At 42.3% G+C, this 20,631-nt stretch overlaps 1 protein-coding gene across 1 annotated transcript in view; it reads right to left on the bottom strand.

The window, feature by feature from the left end:
• Positions 1-325: 325 nt before the first annotated feature.
• emilin1b (elastin microfibril interfacer 1b) overlaps positions 326-20,631 on the bottom strand; it is a 39,037-nt gene continuing 18,731 nt past the window's right edge. Inside the window, exons 2-14 of the mRNA XM_028575301.1 lie at positions 14,572-14,697; positions 13,630-13,779; positions 10,339-10,585; positions 9,320-9,493; positions 8,234-9,151; positions 7,344-7,677; positions 6,447-6,668; positions 6,115-6,363; positions 5,542-5,733; positions 4,050-4,148; positions 3,581-3,598; positions 2,621-2,755; positions 326-1,975 (exon numbers count right to left, since the gene is read on the bottom strand). Coding sequence (XP_028431102.1) covers positions 1,653-1,975; positions 2,621-2,755; positions 3,581-3,598; positions 4,050-4,148; positions 5,542-5,733; positions 6,115-6,363; positions 6,447-6,668; positions 7,344-7,677; positions 8,234-9,151; positions 9,320-9,493; positions 10,339-10,585; positions 13,630-13,779; positions 14,572-14,697 — 3,187 coding nt within the window. The 3' untranslated portion in view covers positions 326-1,652. The remainder of the gene's footprint in view (positions 1,976-2,620; positions 2,756-3,580; positions 3,599-4,049; positions 4,149-5,541; positions 5,734-6,114; positions 6,364-6,446; positions 6,669-7,343; positions 7,678-8,233; positions 9,152-9,319; positions 9,494-10,338; positions 10,586-13,629; positions 13,780-14,571; positions 14,698-20,631) is intronic.

The raw sequence follows: 20,631 nt of genomic DNA, 5'->3' as shown, positions 1-20,631 counted from the left end.
ACATCCAATCTGCCGGGGGCAGGGCTTAAGGATGGAGCTGATCCTGTCAGTACCCGATCCATGCTGCCTCCACGATCCGTTCTGCGCATGCACAAACTGTTCGCGCATGCACTGTTGTACGAGGATTTACGCCACTGCCCGATCTGTTCCACGCTTCCGGTTGCCTCTACAGGCAAGCTAATGTTAGTTTAGCTAACAGCTAATTCGGCTAACTGCTAGCTGAGACAGCATGTAATAACTTTAAAAGACCATCAAAATAAAACTTGAAAATAAAGGTTAACATATATAACAGCTGTTACGTCAGTTCTATTTTACTTGTGCTCATTTAAAATACAATCACTCAATACTTGTCTTTATTGTTATTACTGTAAAGTCTTAATTTAGCTGTAGCCTGCTTTTTCCATTAAGTTTGACATAATGTTATTTTAAACTGATCTAGCTGTTAGCTAAACTAACGTTAGCTTCCCGTTGGAGGCTAGCGTGGAACAGATCGTGCAGTCGTAAAACAGTATTATCATGGGCATGCGCAGAACGACTCGTGCAGGCAGCACAAATCGGGTACTGACAGATCTGTTGGTCTGTCCAACATCTTGGTCCAATTTCACATAACTCAACAACTTCCAGTGAGACCATCAACAACAGCTGGACACTACAAGAGTTCCTGTGTTTCAAAAAGTTGTTTAAATTTTCAAGCAGCAGCAGGAAGCAGGTCGGCCAGGGGTTAGCTGGTCTACAGGGCATCAGCTGGTCTACAGGGAAACCTGGTCTACAGGGCATCAGCTGGTCTACAGGGACACCAGGTCTACAGGGACACCATGTGGTCTACAGGGACACCAGCTGGTCTACAGGGACACCAGGTGGTCTACAGGGACACTAGCTGGTTTACAGGGACATTACCTGAATAACAGGGACAGTATCTGGTTTACAGGAACATTATTAGGTTTACAGGGACATTATCTGGTCTACAGGGACATTATCTGGTTTACAGGGATATTATCTGGTTTACAGGGACATTCTACCTGGTTTACAGGTCACCAGCTGGTTTACAGGGACACCAGCTGGTTTACCGGGACATCTGGTTTACAGGGACATTACCTGAATAACAGGGACATTTTACCTGGTTTACAGGACACCAGCTGGTTTACAGGGACACCAGCTGGTATACCGAGACATTATCTGGTTTACAGGTACATTATTTGGTTTACAGGGCCATTACCTGAATAACAGGGGCATTATCTGCTTTACAGGACACCAGCTGGCTTACAGGGACATTACCTGAATAACAGGGGCATTATCTGGTTTACAGGGACATTACCTGGTTTACAGGGACATCTTTCCTCACAATGCTGCTCTGAACTTAGATCATGTGATCACATCAGATCAGCAGATAAAGCAGTCACATGATAAATCGTCCACATTTGAAGTGACATAAGAATAATAACAACACCAGTCAAACAAATGTGACCTGTTAGAATATAGAGACAGAAATCTGTTCAGGACTAAAGGTTCCTTTAAAATATTTGTCATCAGTTTAGGATCAGTCTTGAAAGAGGAAGTGACATTGTTCTCTGTGGCAACCTCCTGTTGGTATTGTCGTGAATCTTAAACAGGTTTTCTGGCCTCACTGATTTTCATATGTTTATAAAACACTGTCACATGTCTTCATACAGCAGCATGCCGTTGAAGATGGTGAGCGGCTCCACAGAGTGGGCCAGTTTTCCCATCACTAGGTCGATGCAGACCGTGTCCCGAGTCTGCAGAGGCAGGATGATGTTGAAAACGGCCAGAGATCCAGGAGTGATTTTAGCCTCGGCCACAGGGTTGTTCTCCAAGCCTTCGGGCTGGTAGCCTCCAGAGTCCACCCGTGCCATGCCATAGTTAGATTTCGATAGAACCGCCTCGATCTTCTCGTTCCTATGACCCGTCAGGATGGCACTGAAGAAGTAACGTCCGTCTACCGGGGCAGTGAAGATACCTGAAGGTGACAGATTCATTGTGGGATCAACACGAAGAAACATTTCAGTGATTGAAAGATCAAACCAAATATTTTTGTGAGATATAAAACAAACAGGTAAAGCATTCATCAGTCAATTTCACTAAGAGCAGGAGTAGAATATACATTTGTACAACTTTTATTTAAGATAAGTAAGGGATAATGTAGAGCCAGTTTGTCATTATTGCAAATTACACCCCCAACAGGGTGATGCATTTCTTGAATTAGCTTGAAGAGGTTAAATGTGCTTGCTCTACATTATCCCGCTTATTTCACAGCTACTCATACAGAGGATAGCTGCTGATGATGCCTGTATCGCGGTTGTTTTAACCGATGGATGTAAAGCTGATGAAATAACAACACCACTTTAATAAGTGAATCTTCGATCACTAATCGATCATGATGTACAGGTGTCGATCATGTCTAAACAGCTTCATTAATGTAACACTTTTTATCCAAAGTGCTGACAGTCTCGATACTATTCAGGCTATTGGTCTCACCATCAGTAGCAGTTGGGGTTCAGCTTTTTTGCTCAAGGACATTTCAACATTATGACATGAGGCTGGGGATCGAACCATCAACCCTGTGGTCAGTGGACAACCTGCTGAGACACAGCCTCATGTTTACCTGTTCTCCGGTCGTAGAAGTCTCCTTCATTGACAAAGATCTTATCAAAGACAATGGTTCCAGCTCTGTCCATGGGAACAGTGAGCGCAGCAGAGAACGACAGTCTCGGTACATGAGCATCGACACCAGACACACCTAAAAACACACACACACAAATATCCAAAGTGTACAGTAGGAATGATAAAACAACTCTGGCAGGTTCAGTTATTTCATAGTTTGTATCACAATGTTGTGGGTGGTTTGTGTTCCTCTGTTGCTGAAAGTGGTGTTGGCTGATAAGGCATTACATTTCAGTCTTGGGTTAGATTGGCATCTATTCAGCTCAGTAGCGGTGCTCGCCTGGCGCATATGGCAATAACAAGTTTCTAAGCTTACGGGTTTACTTCCCGAGTATCGGAAAGCCACAGAGTCTGTGTGACTGTCCGAAGGAAGCGTAGCCCGAGGCTGAAGCCCTCGGTTCACTGCCAACCAGTTCATGTTTCTTTGAATATTTATTGAATAACTCACTTTGATTATGTACTGCATTGCACCATTGCATAAGAGAGCTTTGCTCTCAAATTGCCATCCCCCATTCAATAATGTAAAATCAATCAATCAGGTACCAACTCGGATGATTGGTAGCTCTATCTTAAAAAAACATGACGTCAGCGACAACAGTGAATTGAGTTTATTTGTGGACCAAAACCATGAAAACCTAGAGACAGCATTGCTCTTCTTTAGGGTTAGCACTTTGCCACTTAAATGAATTAAACCAAAAGTAAACATATACATCATAATAGTTCACACTGGTCGGATCAACAAATACTGACTAATTAAAAAGTAAATCCAGAGCTCCAGTTCACTGTAGTATTAAACAGTATAATCATCGGTATCATTAGCACTTTATAATGTGTTGTGACTGTCCTTTAATGTTTTAAACCAGATGTTATAGTGAATCCTTATTCTTAAAGAAATCCATACCTGGTTCACCTTTGGGACCTGTAAAAAAACAAAGTAGCTGTTAGAAAAGGCAGAACGATAAACAGCAAAGCAACCAAAAACAATCTGTTTGGGTTCATAATAATGGGATCAGTAAATGTACACGCTAAACTGGTAAATTTTAACTTTGACTTTACTATTAATACTACTAATACAGAAAATAATTTTCGTGATGTCACTGGGGAGGTTTCATGGTGATATCTGTTCTCCCTATTCATATGCATTGTCTGTCCTTAATTAGCTTACTATGCTAGTTTGCCAAAATGTAACTTTTAGCAACCAAGCTTAATTTCATCAACTACGCCTTAAGATGACATTTCAATCATAAACGGTTCATAGGAAACAACATTTCTGGGTTTCATATAAGCCATATAGACTCTTACTGCCTCCATCTAAATGTTTCTTCCTCCATGATATCAGGATATATAAATATGTAAAACATCTATCGTACCGGGCAGACCTCGGGGTCCTTTTTCACCTTGTCGTCCAGGAGGCCCGTTATAACCTCTCTCTCCTCGGGGTCCTGGCGGTCCCGGAGGTCCAGGCAGGCCTGTGTAATCAGAATCAGAATCAGAAAAAGGGTTAGGGATTTGTAATGATCAGAATGATATGAACACAAGTCTAAGCTGCTGCTAATCTTTGATTTGATACAAATGATACAAAAATGATACAATTTCTCTGTTTTTAGAATTGTAGTGTTTTAAGTCTACTTAGCACTTTCATTGAAATATTGTATATACTATTTGTTAAATTTTGTAAATATAATTGAACTTAAAACTCTCCTATTTGATAAAGCTTATAGGGTGTGAGGAGTTGCAGTGTTCACCTAACTGGCCCACCTGCTTCTCTTCATAATTGTTAGATTAATAACATATAACAAAAGTAGAGGGAGGCAGGCCAGCAAAGCCCGATCCGGCAGGGGAGAGTTCAAAGCCCGAACAGGCTACCTCTCCTTATGTCCTGTCTCTCTTAGTTACGCTGTTATAGTTCTAGACTGCCGGGGGACTTCCTTACTTCCTTTGACACACTGAGCTGCTCTCTCCTCTCCCTTTCTATTACTTTTACTATTACTATTTGTGTGTATCCCGTCCCAGAAATGCTTGTTATTAATCCTAGCTTCTGGGGAGTTTACTCCCCAGAGTCCTTATGTTTTTTCCCCCAGCGTATTTCCTTGGAGAACGTTGGCACCAAGATCCTGGTTCCAGCTGTCGCCGTGGTCCTGCTGCACTCCCTGCTGAGCTCAGCGGTGCCCTGCAATGTCATGCTGCTTCCTGCTGAACCCTGCAGCTTCAAAGTTACTATCAAAATTGACTATTATCACCACTGTTCATCATATCCCCAACCGGCCCGTCAGACACCTCCTACCAAGAGCCTGGGTCTGTCCGAGGTTTCTTCCCAAGAGGGAGTTTTTCCTCGCCACTGTCACACTGCTTGCTCTTGAGGGAATTACTGTAATTGTTGGAATTGTTGGGGCTTTGTGAGTGTGGTCTAGATCTACTCTATCTGTAAAGTGTCTCGAGATAACTCTTGTTATGATTTGATACTATAAATAAAATTGAATTGAATTGAATTGAATTGAATAATATTGTAATCTGTTTGTCTGTCTGTAAGTGATGTTGTCTGTTGTCCCAAACTGGTCTCTCCTGAGAATGTGTCTCAATGAGATTACCTGTATAAATAAAGGTTAAATAAATAAAAAATATAAAAGCATACCCATCATTCCTTCTGTCTGTTAATATCACAAAGTTTATGAGTGACAGGGAATTGTGTTAGCATGTTAGCAGGCAGTTTATTTTTAAATTTATCACAGCAAAACAACATTTCAGAATCAAACAGTGAGCAGCAGCATCTCAGTGAGAGATGGTGTGTGACAGAACTCATCAACTGTAAACTCATTAGTTGAGTAGAAGAAGAAAAATAAAATAGAACAGTGTCCAGCTCACCGGACAGACCGTTCACAGAGGAACCCTGCAGGTCTCTGAGGAACTGGTTCATGCTTGAGTTCAGGTTCTTCATCCTGCTGTAGACATCGTCCTGGTTCTTCTGAATGAAGTCCATGATTCCTCCGTGATGGACAACCGACTCATTCAGACCAGAAACACAAGTCCACAGACTTGACACGTGTCGGTTCAGTCCTAAACACAGGACACAACACATCAGAACATAGAGACTCCATCAGCTGAACCTGCTTTTCTGCCAATCCAGTTTGTGTATATGGAAATGTAAAAGGTTTGCTGAAGCATTATAAAGGGGAAATACAGAAAGACTCATCAAAATGAGCTGTACCTTCCTCAATCTTGAGGATCTAAACATTTGAACACATTTACACTTTAATATATATAAAGGAAGGCATCAATCTTCAGATTTAGCTTATATTGTGACCCATAGTTCATGTATGTCCATTGTTTATATTTTTGTATCATGAAATATTGAACCACGAACAGTCTTACTGCGGACTAACTGACTTTACTTCTCTGGCATTACAGTAACAAATTTCACATGAACAAATACTGTACCTTCCTTGATCTTGAGGATGGAGTCGGAGACACCGTCCAGCCTCCCACAGACTCCCTCCAACTTGGAAAGCCTCTTCTCCAGCCCGTCTCCAGACCTCTTACAGTCTCCAATCTCCACTAGGATCGTGCTCTTGAACCGCCGGACATCCCGGTCCATCGCGTCCAGGCGATTGCCGCTCTCCTCGATGTGCTCCGTCATCTCTTGCTGGATCTTGTCCAGCTCAGAAATGATCTTATCCTTTGTGTTTCCTGTCAGAGATCGAACGATGAACGTTAGCCAAAAGAGGTGAAGTTTAGAAAGCAGAGAGTTGGTGTTACTGAACCAGGCTCACCGAGGTCAGTGATGACGCTACCGTGTTTCTGCACCGTGTGTTCGAACCCCTTCAGGGTGTCGTTGATGGAACTGAAGGTGAGGATGACCTCGGAGAGTTCACCCTGCAGCGTCTTCAGCTGGTTGTTGTTGATGGAGCCTCCAATCACACTGTGGCCATCTAAAGGCCTCTCAGCATCCAACCCAGGTCTGCCGGTACCACCAACGCTACCAGAACCACCACCTAGAGGGGGTTTAGTTTGCATACAACTTTAATCATCTTTACATTAACTAACAACCTTACAATAAAACATGAAGCAGCTAGTCCATCCCACAAGGAGGATTGTTTAAATATCATGGGTCCGTTTACAGCATCTTTTTGCAAAAAGAAAATGTTTAATCTCAATTAATCTCATGATTGTCCATAGTTAACTCGTGTTAAACACAAATGAATGGCACATTGTTAGTCTGTTGTAAATGTACTTTAAAAGGGATATTGTTCTAGTTTTTAATGCTCCAGTGGTGTTCTGGTGGTAACTCGTTTAACATCGACAGTACAGATAACTTTAGTCTTGTGGAGAGAACCATCTGGAAGGGCTTTGAAACTAAACTTGATATTCAAAAGACCCTTTTCTTAATCTATTTCGGTTTCTGCTACCCATCCACATTACTGCTACATCGCTTCCTGAGTTCACAAATGACTTAAAATCAATGTTAACACGCAACCATTACTTTCTCTGGTTTTGATATGGGTATTTCCTTCCACCACTAGGGGGGCGTTAATTTTTGAAACGCTCCTGTGGGTTAGATTAGAGGGGAGATTTGGAGGACTGGTTGGCCACTGTGACTGTAAACCAGTTGGCAACAGTAACTCTGTGGGTGTGGTTTAGTAGAAAATCATTTGATTAGTTTGTCTGACCTGTGGGCGTGGCCGGGCTGGTCTTACATTGGCCGGTGCATCTCCTGACATCGTCTCGTAGCAGGCGGACTTCGTCCTCCAACTGTGAACAGATCTGGAAGCAGCCTTCTCCTCCTAAGTCCAGTCTGATCTGGAGTCTGTTGATTTGGCTCTGCATGTGCCCCAGTGCATCCTGGGATTGATTTTTCAGCCTTTGCAGCTCGTCTTCTACCTTCCCACACAACTTGCAGTCCTGCCCCAGAAGCTCCACCTCAGTAACAATTCGGTTAAAGTGTTCCCCGTGATCCCCGGTCAGAGCTTTGATCTTACGGACATCATGGCTGAGGTCCACAACCTGAGGGACAATTAACATTATTATTATTATTATTATTATTCATTAAGATCATATTCAACAGTGATATAACAACAATTTCATTCACATCAGTTTTATCTGAGTTTTTTTAGAGACCTGAAATCACTGTAATCCCACAGAAGTAATGTCAGTTACTCCTCAGTGAGAGTTATCGTGTTGATCATGGTTCAGTATTTCATGATACAAAAATATAAACAAAGGATAAAGATGAAATATGGGTCCCAATATAAACTAAATCCAAAGAATGTTGCGTTCCTTTACATAAATTAAATATTTGAGAGCAACTATCTGAAAAACTTGACATGCTGCTTTTTATGTGTTCAAATATTTTGATTTGTTTATGAGGGAGGGAAACTGATTTGGAATGTAAGAGTCCTCTGACATTCTCATCTAAGTTCTTTTATTCTCTCCTGTGATTTCATGTTGGTAAGAATCTTTTTTAGGGAAATAAAAATGAACCTTATATGTGTGTATTTGCTGTTTCCTCATACTCCATAGTTGTCATTTTAAAAAGAATTGTGGGGGATCTACATCTCACCTTGTCATGCAGAGAGTCTCCAGACACTGACAGATCTTTCAGTTCAGTGTTAAAGTGTCGAATACGATCCTCATTGGCGATCACTCTCCACTCCAGTGATTTCTCTGTTGTACTTTCTCCTCCCGTCCCAGATAATCCTCCTCCTGTACCTCCTCCTGTAGATCCTCCTTTAGATCCCCCAGTAGATCCCCCAGTAGATTCACGAGTAGATCCCCCAGTAGATCCCCCTGTAAATCCTCCTCCATCTCCCAGGTCTCTTTCAGTCCCAGCACAGCAGTTTTTCAGTCTCTGGCTGATGAGCAAAGTGTTGTTTTCCAGCTTAGATAGCCTCTTTTCTTGGTTGCTCACTCTCTCCTTCACCTGTCCCACGTCCAGCTCCACGTCTGCGATCCGGAAGGCTTGGTCATCAAACCGGTTCAGGAATACTGTCCGCAGGTCCCCCAGTTCTCTGTGGAAGTAGTCCTTCAGGTCGTTCTCTAGGTGCGAGCAGCTCTGCTCTGTCTGCTGCAAGGTGTTGTTGACCCGCCGTTCCAGGTCCTTCAGACGATTGTCCAGTCTGTCCTCCGCCACCACAACATCCCTCCCTCCTCCCCCAGTTCCTCCTCCACCACCAAACCCTCCTCCACCGAAGCCACCGTTCTCGTTGTTGCTGCCTCCTCCTCCACTGAGCTCCCTGTCCAGACGGTTCTGCAGAACATCAAAGTTCTCTGAGGCCGAGCTGATCTTGCGTTCGGCGTCAGTGACGCGTTTTTGTAAGTCGTTGACGGTGTCACAGCATCCTTGCAAGCGCACCACCTCCTGACGCAGCCCATCCAGGCTCTGACGATACCGAACGTCCATGGCATTTAGCTGCTTCTCCAGAGCTTGAATCCTCTCTTTGTCCTGCTGCTGCTGTTGGCGCAGATCCTCCACACCGGCCTGAAAAACACACACAATTAACCATCTTACTGACCCACAAATGGGTTTAACTTCAACTGCACTGTTTTCTTTTAAGTTATTTAATTTCTATTTCATACACTTGAGTCTGAAGGAAGGCCATCGATGCGTTAATGTTTTTTTGGGATTATTAGGAGGTTGATGTGATACCTGACAGGAGGAGCAGGACAGTGATACCCGGCTCTCTAACTCCCTCAGGATCTCCTCCTTCAGCGAGTTCAGCCTCCCACCGTTCAGTCCTCCTCCAGACAGACCTCCATCCAGGGCATTCCCTTTCCCGTTCACCAGGTGGTTGTTAATGCTGACCAGGGTTTTATCATGGGCCTAAAAACATAAACACAAGTTTTATCATGAGTTGGTTGGAGCAGAGACACTTCACCTACAGCTCTCATTAAACAATAAAACTAAACTTTTATCATGGTTTTGTTGTAGCTGAGACATTTAACCTACAGGACAGTTGTGAAGACAAAGCTGCACCAACTTCTGCTTATCTTAACAGAAAGATAAACCAACTGTAACTTATTCATACACGCCACATTAAATTATCTGTCCACTCTTCATCAGGTTTGGTTAAAACGCCAGACCACTGATGTGGACTGGTTAGACTAACCCTAACACTGATGGTTGCACAAAAGCAAACTACAATGATTTTATAAATAGAATTAGTAATTTTCCCTTTTATTATTGATCCTAATGGCCCAGAAATCCTTCTGGTCATACATCATGATCAACTTTCCAAAGCTCTGATGCTCCTCATACACACTTCTCAAATGCTCTTTTATACACTATTAAACATGAAATCCTAGTGTTTCAGTTATGTATGGGAGAATTTTTCAGTATTGTAAATGAGAGTGACTGAGTAGTGAGAAGTTACTTGTATATGTGTGAGGTTCCAGTGTAGTATGTGAGAGTATAGTTTTTCACTAGTGTATATGAAAGCATTTCTGTTGTGTGTTTGTGAAAGCATTTTAATTGTATGTGTGTGAGGTAATTGTGAATAGATTCCCCTGATGGCCCCTCATACTGATGTGTCTGAGTTTGACTTTTGAGTTTAAAGCAAATTGTCTGTCAGGTAACACCTCGACTTAGAGGAAAAATAAAACAAATATTACATGTGTTCTGTGAATAAAGTCTTCGGCTCACAGATGAAGAAGGAACCAGCGACTCACCTGTGTGCGGTTGTCCAGCTGGTCCAGTTTGGTCTGAATGCTGTGAATCGTGTCTTTAATCTCTGGCTGGGCTGCATCAGCGGGGTTTCTTCCTCCTGAAGATGTTCCTCCTCCGCTGACGCCTGGTTTGTTGACATCCTGTTGAAGGTGGTCGTTCATGGTGGACTGAAGGTCCTGGAGGTTTTTGGTCAAACTTTGGATCTTCTCTTCCAGCTGCCTCATCTTCTCATTGTCAACTCGCCCTGGAAGAAAAGAAAGCAGCAACTTCAGAGCTCCAATCACAGAAGCTTTTACAGTCACATGGAGAAGAAGCCGGGGCCACACATCTGACCAGGGCATGAAATTATCACCCGACCACCAGCCAAATGCGGGTGAATTTTGCAATTGGCGGGTAACACTGTCAATCTACCTGCCATATTGGCAGGTAGCCAATGAGAATTGAGTGATTCAGATCACAACTATTGATAAGCAGCCAATCCCAGCAGTCCCACGTGCAGCCACTGACCAAGCAGTAGTGAGAATGGGTCAAATTAATTTCTTTGTTTCTGTTAGGAAGATGAGATGTGTGTGACTCGAACATCTCACATTTACCAACAAAACGTACAGCGAAACACCGTGCACAACATTTCAGACCGTCCTGCCAACCTGTATACATTTTAACATCAATGTACGCTGTAACGATTTTTTCACTCTAAAGTCGCTGGAAGCTGCTGCCGTTTCAATCCTGTCCTGGGCTGCTGCTCCATTTCCCCCACGACTGATGTGCACACACACACACACACACACACACACAGACACAGACACACACGATGGATGCAGGAAAAAACGGAGATGAGACGTACAGGATGACCTAAATTGAGGACAGCTACGCTCGTTATTGTAAGTGCAATAATAAGTTAGTTAAGTTAAGTCCAATAAGTACTTTATCAAACCGTATGAATATGTCCCAGCCCAGGAGTGTGTGTGTGTGTGTGTGTGTGTGTCCCAGGCCAGGAGGAAATTAACTAACAATGAAAAGATCAACAAGCTACTGACAGTGACAGATATGTTCAAATTTGATTAATTCAATAAATTATAATTTTTTGTCTTAAATCTGCCAGCCATTTTCATATTATACCAACATTTGCAGCATCCTGAGCCTTTTTGGTAAGGTTCCTAGGAAATCTCAGCCCAGAGTAATTAATTAATAGTAATAATTATTATTATAGTTTCCTTTTCATTTTTAAAGAACTATACAAAAGACATTGCAACTTGTATTGCAATTATTTACAAAAGCTCCCTCAAAATTATGCATTTTGGGCTGAAACAATCTCAAAAATAGACTGTGAAATCCTGGAGGGACTGCCCTTGTGTGTTTTTTCATGTGTTATGGTGCGCATTCACCAGTGTTTTTTTTGTTGTTTTGGTGCGCATAGGCTACTCCTGATTTTGTCAGTCATCTCATCTCTTATATGCAGTGGCGTAAAGAGCCAACACCGGGCCCATAGGCTACCATGAATAGGACAGGATAGGATTTTCACCTTTATGAGTGTTAGAATATATTTGTGAAAGTAAGAGTAACAGGTTTGTAGAGTTCATGATGCTGACCTTGTTGCCTTGTTTCCCAGGGTTATGAGAGGCCATCTGGTTTTACAGTGATTTAACATTATAAAGGGAGTCTGAGATTATTACCTGAGAAAAAAAGGTCTTCTCTGATCATGGGGGGGAACGAGGCAACCATGGTCAGTGTTTTGCAAGCGCGTGATTTGTGACAGAGTATGAAAATGATCTGGTTCTCAGGAAACTCCTTAGTTTGTAGGAGATTAAAACATACAGGTGTTCGGACCCAACAATAGCGACTTGTCTCTGTTGAGCTGAGAATGCGAGAACTCAGGGTCATGTCATACGGTGTGTTACATATCGTTAGCTGGCTGCAGCCAGAAGATCTGGACTGATAACAGTGCCGCGGATGAAGCAGAGAGAATGAATAAAAAGTGAGGGTTCTGGGTTAGCTGGCATCAGATGCTGGGGGAAACTCTGTCCGTTTGCTAGGTTGTAGCGATAGGCTATTTTGTCTTGAAGTAATCTGATCCTTGTGCACAAGTTTATTGTATTTGGCAATATCATTCACTAAAGCTTGTTATTAACTTTAACTGGACGAATCTGGAGTCTTATTTTGAATCTTGAGTCTATTTCTCTGATCTACCAGTAAACGAACACTATTCAGTTACCATAGAATTGGAGTCAGATTAAGTCTGGCCTTTTTAGGGCCAGACCGGTCATCGGTCACATTTTAGAATAAAATCCTACATGAGGCAAAAAAAAATGGATGATAAAAAGTCACTGAGGTCAAAAAAGTTAACTTCAGGCCCTGCATCTGAAACATGAGTAGAGTAATTCTAGCATAGCACAGCTCACAGATTACTTCCTGTTTCTGTGGTATAGATTGAGATGTCCTGTATGTTTGGTACTAAAGTCTGATCAGAAGACAATGAAGACAAACAACAGGATAGCTCAGTGGTCAGTGTTTTAAATGAACTTACTGTTTCAGGTTTAATGTAGAACTCTGTTCCCTACATAATCATGGCTGGTTTCCTGACTGGATCTATTGTCTCATGTGAAGGTGTGTTCCACCCAAAAAAGATTAAAAACGATTTTCATGTTGGTGTAACTGGGAGAACTTGTGCCACATAGTGTAGGTACCTGCTCCTGTAAAATAACTATATAACTATATAAACTATATATCTTAGTAACTACAACTGAGGAACAGCAGTCCTCACAGGTTTTATGTTTCAGGCTCAGCCACAGTCAGGCACATCATATATCCTTTCTTTTGGAAATAAGGAATCTTTCTAGAGATTTTTGTTCAAAAGGGTCAAATAAATAGGACAGGATATCATTCAAAAACTTTCTTGTCGCAGCAATAGAGGCAGTGATGTTTCCTGTTTCCTGCACAGGACTCTCACACCACCTCAAAACACCCCCACAACTCTGATCTCAAGTACATGACTGGCCCCCGCAGCCTCAAAACACTGACAGGTCAGATCTCTGGTACATGACTGGCCCCCGCAGGGGGACACAGTGCTGTGTTTCTCCAAATGTTGACTCAGGCTCAACTTTTCACAACCGGCACACTGCGTTTTTCACTCACCTCCCTGTCCGTAGTTTGTCCCTCCTCCCTGTCCGTAGTTTGTCCCTCCTCCCTGTCCGTAGTTTGTCCCTCCTCCCTGTCCGTAGTTTGTCCCTCCTCCCTGTCCGTAGTTTGTCCCTCCTCCCTGTCCGTAGTTTGTCCCTCCATGTCCCGGTCTGGGTTGAGGTCTGGTGGTGGAAATCTGCGTTCCCGCTCCTCCGATTGGACCGTCATTACAGTCCTCTCCGCTGTAACCATGGCAACACTTCCACTCCATCTCCGTGAGCATTTTGTAGGCGACCTTGTATCGCGGCCTCGTGTAGGTCCGGTAGCTGCCGAGACACGAGAGACAGATAATGACTGAGAGACAGATACAGTGTGTGTGTGTGTCTGTGTGTCTGTGTGTGTGTGTGTGTGTGTGTAGGCCTCGTGTAGGTCTGGTAGCTGCCGAGACACAAGGGACCGATAATGACTGGGAGACAAATACAGGTTGGATTGGAACAATATGAGAAAGTTCAACAGAAATCTGATTAAACACCTTCAGTCAGAAACTAAAGCTTTCCAAAATGTTTGTGTTGACATTGTGTGTATATGTGTGTCTGTCCGTGTGTGTGTATATGTGTGTGTGTGTGTCTGTCTGTCTGTGTCTGTCTGTGTGTGTGTGTTTGTGTGTGTTTATTTGTTTGTGTGTGTGTGTCTGTGTGTCTGTCTGTGTGTGTGTGTGTGTGTGTGTCTGTGTGTCTGTGTGTGTCTGTGTCTGTTGGTCTGTGTGTGTGAGTGTGTGTGTGTGTGTGTGTGTGTTTGTGTGTGTCTGTGTGTGTGTGTGTGTGTGTGTGTGTGTGTGTGTGTGTGTGTGTGTGTGTATGTGTGTGTGTGTGTGTGTGTGTGTGTGTGTGTGTGTGTGTGTGTGTGTCTGTCCATGTGTGTGTATATGTGTGTGTGTGTCTGTCTGTCTGTCTGTGTCTGTCTGTGTGTGTGTGTTTGTGTATTTGTGTGTGTGTGTGTGTGTGTGTTGTGTGTGTTTCTCTGTGTGTGTGTGTGTGTGTGTGTGTGTGTGTGTGTGTGTGTGTGTGTGTGTGTGTGTGTGTGTGTGTGTGTGTGTGTGTGTGTGTGTGTGTACTCACAGAACCACCCTGTTGCACTGGCCACTCCCCCAACTGCAGGGATGATAATCAGGCTTCACGTACGCTTCCACTCCGTCCTCGACCATGCAGCTCACCGTCTTCGTCACCACAAATGCACACCAGTTCCTGTTTACACACACACACATACACACAGACACACACACACTCACACGCACACACACACACACACACACACACACACACACACACACACACACACAGACACACAGAGACACACACACACACACGCACACACACACAGACACACACACAGACACACACACAGACACACAGGTTTCAGTCACAATGAGATGGTGGAATACATTGAAGGTGCTGCTGCTTGCAAACAAACAGCATCAGACAGACTTCATGGTCCATTAGAGTTTAGAGTGTCTGGTGAAGATATGATTCATGAATACTTGAGTTAGGGTTAGTTATAAAGGTGACACCATCGCACATCTGAAGACATCTTTCATACAGTTTTTTACAATCACTTTGATACTAATTTCAGAACTTTGATGTCATTTTTCAAAACTCTAGACTAACTAACTCAAAAGGGTCATCACTTGTAACACAGGCTGTCCAATGTTCAAAACATTGCATTGTGCATTCATATCTTTAAAAAAATATTGCACTTGCACAATCACTGGTTCAAAAAACAAATTTATTGTGAAATACCATTGAAACATTACTTTAGATCACCCACACACAAGCTACCCATAGTTTCACTGTAAAAGTACTGCAGTAGTAGAGAGAATACTACAGACCAATGTGGTATATATATATATATATATATATATATATATATATATATATATATATGTCTGTATCATCATCGTCATATTCTTTATTCAGGACATACAAAAAAAATGGTCCATAGCACAATACAAAACATAGCAAAAGGCAGACAAGTATATATATGGCGCTTTTCCATTACATGGTACCTACTCGCCTCGCCTCGACTCTACTCACCTTTTTTGGTTTTCCATTACGAAAAAAAGTCCCTGGTACCTGCTAACAGGTACTTTTTTTTAGTACCTCCTCAGTCGAGGTTCCAAGCGAGCTGAGGCGAGCCGAGAAGGTGACGTGAAACCCTGCAGGCTGCTGATTGGTCGGAAAGAAGCGTCGCTGATCACTGCATTGCTAGCGAGAGACGGCATTTTTAAATAGTTTAGCCAGCGGTGTTTTTTTGCTGCCAGAGGCTCCGCGCAGAGCTTTCTCCGTAGCATACAAGTGGCCTGATGGTTATACTTGTGCGCTGGGGTGTGTGTCGAGTCGCCGTGTGTGTGTGTGTGTGTGTGTGTGTGGGGAGCTGGTGAGCGAGGGAGAAGTGAGAGAGTGATGGTGATTAGCTCCGCAGTGAGTCGTGACTCTAGAGTCATATAGTGAGAGAAATAAAGTGTCTCCCCTGTTCTTTCTGACCAAGGTGGGAAATCTGGAGCAGGAAAAGTTAACTATCCTGTTGATTTCATGTTGTTTACTGAGAAGGAGAACCAGGTAATGAGTCGGGGGAAATGCAACGCTACCAAGCCACGCCCACGGCAGTCGCTATGACGACCAACTACGCTGAGGCGATACTAAAATCCGCAATGGAAAAGGGACGCACTGTGCGCCGAGTAGAGTTGAGGCGAGTAGAGTCGAGGCGAGTCGAGCAGGTACCATGTAATGGAAAAACGGCATACATAACCTTTATTTATCCAGGTAAGTGGATTTGCAACGACAACCTGTCACATTCACACACTTCCACATTCATACCTGGAAGCTGCCCAGTACAACCCCAGTCTGATCTGCTGGCCACTGAGCAGTATATATATACACACACACATACAGTATATATATATACATAAAGTATATCTAAATTATATTTCTCAATCATCAGTAACAAGTTGCAGAATTGGACCAGCAATTCCAAGGGCCTGCATCCATGCAGTGCAGTACTGTCAATACAGTAAATAGTCTTAAAGTTGGTACATGGGACCATAGAAACAGTGTCTGATAAACAGTAGTACATTACAGTAAAGAATGATGATGAAATATTACATCCATAGATAATGTAGTCTAATTTGTTCATGCTCCACGCTAATTGGTGACAATGAATCTTGTTATCTTGCAACTTTCGTGATCTAAACATGGAATATTGTTTGTCTGCTTCCATACAACTATGCATTACTGTAAGAGTAACACTACAGTTACTTATCATTTTGAGTAGTTAGATGATTGTAATGGAATGAATAGACCATCATCTGAAATGTAATGTGTGAATTGCTTTTTGAAATAGTAGGACTTTGATGTTAAGTTGTGTTATATTGAACAGCTGATCTTTGTTAAATGAACAAATGATCTTAGGTTTATGTGTGTTGTATCCAAGCAATTGAAACAAGTGTTAGAGTTTTGAAAAATGTGCATTTTGATCATTGGTTGTGAGTTTTGTGTCTAGAGTTTTGAAAAATGACATCAACGTTCTGAAATGAGTGCCAAAGTGATTGTAAAAAACTGTAATGTCTCTGAGTGTTTGGTCTCAGACCAAAAGATTTTACAGACTGGGGGTCTTTCAGGGTCACAAACTACAAGTCTACAAATAGATTAATTTTAAAATATGTTCTCATGCTGCTGCTGCTGCTGCTGGAAAGGACCCAGCAAAAACCGTAGGAAATATGATCCTGAGTTAAAGTTAGGTTTCACCTGGTGGGGGTCCCAGGCTGCACCTCTGCCGCAGTGTGTGGTCTGCAAGGAGGTGCTAGCAAATGACAGCACCTCCACCTTCTTGTATGAGTGTGGGTCTTCCACACTGACCCTGATTAAAAACAGATACAATTCAATTTTCAATTTTATACAGATCAAGGCTGCAGGTGGAGGACCACTTGCGTTTATTTCTCTCTGCAGTGCAGCCCCGCATCGAACACCTCTGCTCATCAAAAGCCCGGGGGCCTCACTGTTCCCACTGACAGACACGGTGTCAGCTGATTTTGCCGGGGCTTCAGCTCCGAATGTATTTTGAAAAGTTGACTGACAGATATGAAACCGGACATCTCTTAGTGTCCACTCTCGCTGTAAAAAGCTGGGCAGCTTCAGGTTTATAAAGGACGAGCTCTGCTGTGGACATGTGTTGCGTTTGAGCTCCGTGTATTTCTGCCGTAGTTTCAGATTTCCACCTCGGATGTAGAGCAGCATTCAGCCTCTTCCCTAAATTTTGTCTCATTCAGAGAACCAGACAGGGCTCTGAGTCTGTCAGGAGGTCTGAGATCTACCGTATCAGCAGAGATATCACGTAATGCACAGCAGGCTATGGTGCAGGTGGATTATTTTCTGAAATAAAGTGACTTTATTCTTGTAATAGCCTATTATTACTTTATTTTTCACAAAATATCACAACTCCAACAAATCTCAGAGAACACAGATGGGATGAGTTATATTTTGAATGTGCACAATGTTTTGGGCACAGAAATCTTGCTCAAACATCTGAAATTTATAGTCCAGGGATTTATTAATAAATTAAAATAAATAATGTATAATTGAGGTAGTAAATGATGCCTATAGGCTACATGTGTGCTGACTCAGATATAATTAGAAAAGTCAATCTAAAGGAGAATAAATAGATGAAAGCAATACAGAATGCCTGAGAGTCTTACTGCAATATATTCCATTATGGTTTTATATTTGGATTGTAATCTATGTTTCCCTTTACATAAAGATATTTCCAGCATATTGATTCAGAAAAATGTAGAAACAGGTTCATACAAATTCACCAGAATGCAGGAAATCAAAAATCAAAATCAAAATTTTCGGGGGGTGGACCCCCAGACCCCCCCCCCATCATAACATATGTTAAGCATGTTTTGTTGACTTGTGGATAGGCTCACTGATTTTATGATGAATGATTTTAAAATAACGATTAGGCCTGCATGAAGTTAGAAATGATTGCTGTTGCAAAGAATCATTTATGAATGCACATTTTAAAAACTTATATATACAATAAAATGTCTTCAAATACAATATAACAACAATATTTACAGGTTATCAGTTATTGAAACTCATCAAACACACAAAAAATGGAATTTACTGCAGAGGCGTGTGTGGGTTAGGGCAGGCGGATGGGATTTTGGGGAAGGGGGGGCTTGGCTGTCCTTACCTACTCTAAGGGGAGGCTCACATTCACCCAATTTGAAAACCCCTGAAGTAGAAAATAAAGATTATTCTAGTTAATTCATTCATTTCTTTAATAATCATGTAATGATGTTGTCAGTCCACAAGAGGGCAGGCTTTCACCATATGTTTAGCCTTATGACTCCTACAGAAAGAAGAATAAATGTGTGTGAAAGTCACACTACACTAAGATTATTCCTGTTAGAAAGCAGCTTGTTGAGTGAGGTCAGAAGTGTTTTCTGGTGAAAGAACCAGCTGATGCTACAGGACACGGACATGTTTGGCTTTCTGCCTCCCTCTCAGCCGCCCACCAAGAGCCTGGTTCTGTCTGAGGTTTCCGTCTCTTAGAGAGAGTTATTCTCACTGCTACTGCACCAAATGCTTGCTCTTGGGGGGAGTTGTTGTGTCTCAGTAAATGACAGAGTGTGGTCTAGACCTACTGAATCTGTATAGTGTCCTGAGATAACTTCTGCCAGGATCTAAACTTCTTTCTGTCTACACAGCTGAACTGCTATTCAACTATTGAAAGACTTTTATTTTGAAACTGCAGCTCCACAGCTTTAATGACAAACATCTGTTGAGTTTCATCTTAAAGATAAATGCTTCATGTCCGTCGGTGTTTAAACTCCATGTTAGCACAGAAACCTCAAATAGTTTTCTTTTAAATAAATCCTATGAGAAAATGAATTATTGTTTGAAAAGTATCTAAAATAAGTGAAATACACACCGATGCACATTCCACAGATGCCACACATCTGTATTCACATGCCGTTAGTTTTCACCAGAGGCATTACTGCCAACTTCTGATCCCAAAACAATAAGAGAAACATTTTTTAAGACAATTTAACCGTACCAAACACTGGAGCCGATGATTTTCTATTCTTACACAATATATTATTCTACACTTGTTAAATACCTAAGACTTTAAACAATATACCTAAAGTGACCAAAACACTTCCTCACAATGTGTAAGGTCCTGTTTTCATACAAATTTTTGCACACTTCTAAATCATGAAATATATTCTTCTAAGATAATATTGTAGCTGAAAAAGGTCATGGTATTTTGAAAATACTGCTTACATTTGTTCAAACTGAAACAATATACATGTGTGTGTGTGTGTGTGTGTGTGTGTGTGTGTCTGTGTGTGTGTGTGTGTGTGTGGGTCTGTGTGTGTGTGTGTGTGTGTGTGTGTGTGTGTGTGTGTGTGTGTGTGTGTGTGTGTGTGTGTGTGTGTGTGTGTGTGTGTGTGTCCGTGTGTGTCTTTATCGCAGTGTAAAACCCCTAAACTTTCCACACAGCTGATCTCCAACTACTGAAAGACTTTTACTTTGAAACTACAATTTCTCCCACAGTTTGACATGTTTTATTTTGAAATCTGCCTGATTGAAAACATCTGAAACTAAAAGTGAAAAAGCATCAGATGAAACCCTGACTGCTGTCTGTCTGTCTGCCTGTCTTTCTGTCTGTCTGTCTGTCTGTCTGTCTGTCTGTCTGTCTGTCTGATTTAAACTAGCATCAGATGAAACCCTGTCTGCCTGTCTGTCTGCCTGTCTGTCTGTCTGTTTGAAACTACCATCAGATGAAACCCTGTCTGCCTGTCTGTCTGTCTGTCTGTCTTTCTGTCTGTTTGAAACTACCATCAGATGAAACCCTGTCTGCCTGTCTGTCTGTCTGCCTGCCTGTCTGTCTGCCTGTCTGTCTGATTGAAACTACCATCAGATGAAACCCAGTCTGCCTGTCTGTATGCCTGTCTGTTTGTCTGTCTGTCTGTCTGTCTGCCTGTCTGTCTGATTTAATCTAGCATCAGATGAAACCCTGTCTGCCTGTCTGTCTGCCTGTCTGTCTGTCTGTCTGTCTGTCTCTTTGAAACTACCATCAGATGAAACCCTGTCTGTCTGTCTGTCTTTCTGCCTGCC

Source organism: Perca flavescens, chromosome 1, assembly GCF_004354835.1.
Source record: "Perca flavescens isolate YP-PL-M2 chromosome 1, PFLA_1.0, whole genome shotgun sequence".
Taxonomy (NCBI): Eukaryota; Metazoa; Chordata; class Actinopteri; order Perciformes; family Percidae; genus Perca; species Perca flavescens.
The sequence above is the reverse complement of the archived record's forward strand: the minus strand, read 5'-3'. Positions and strand labels throughout refer to the sequence as shown.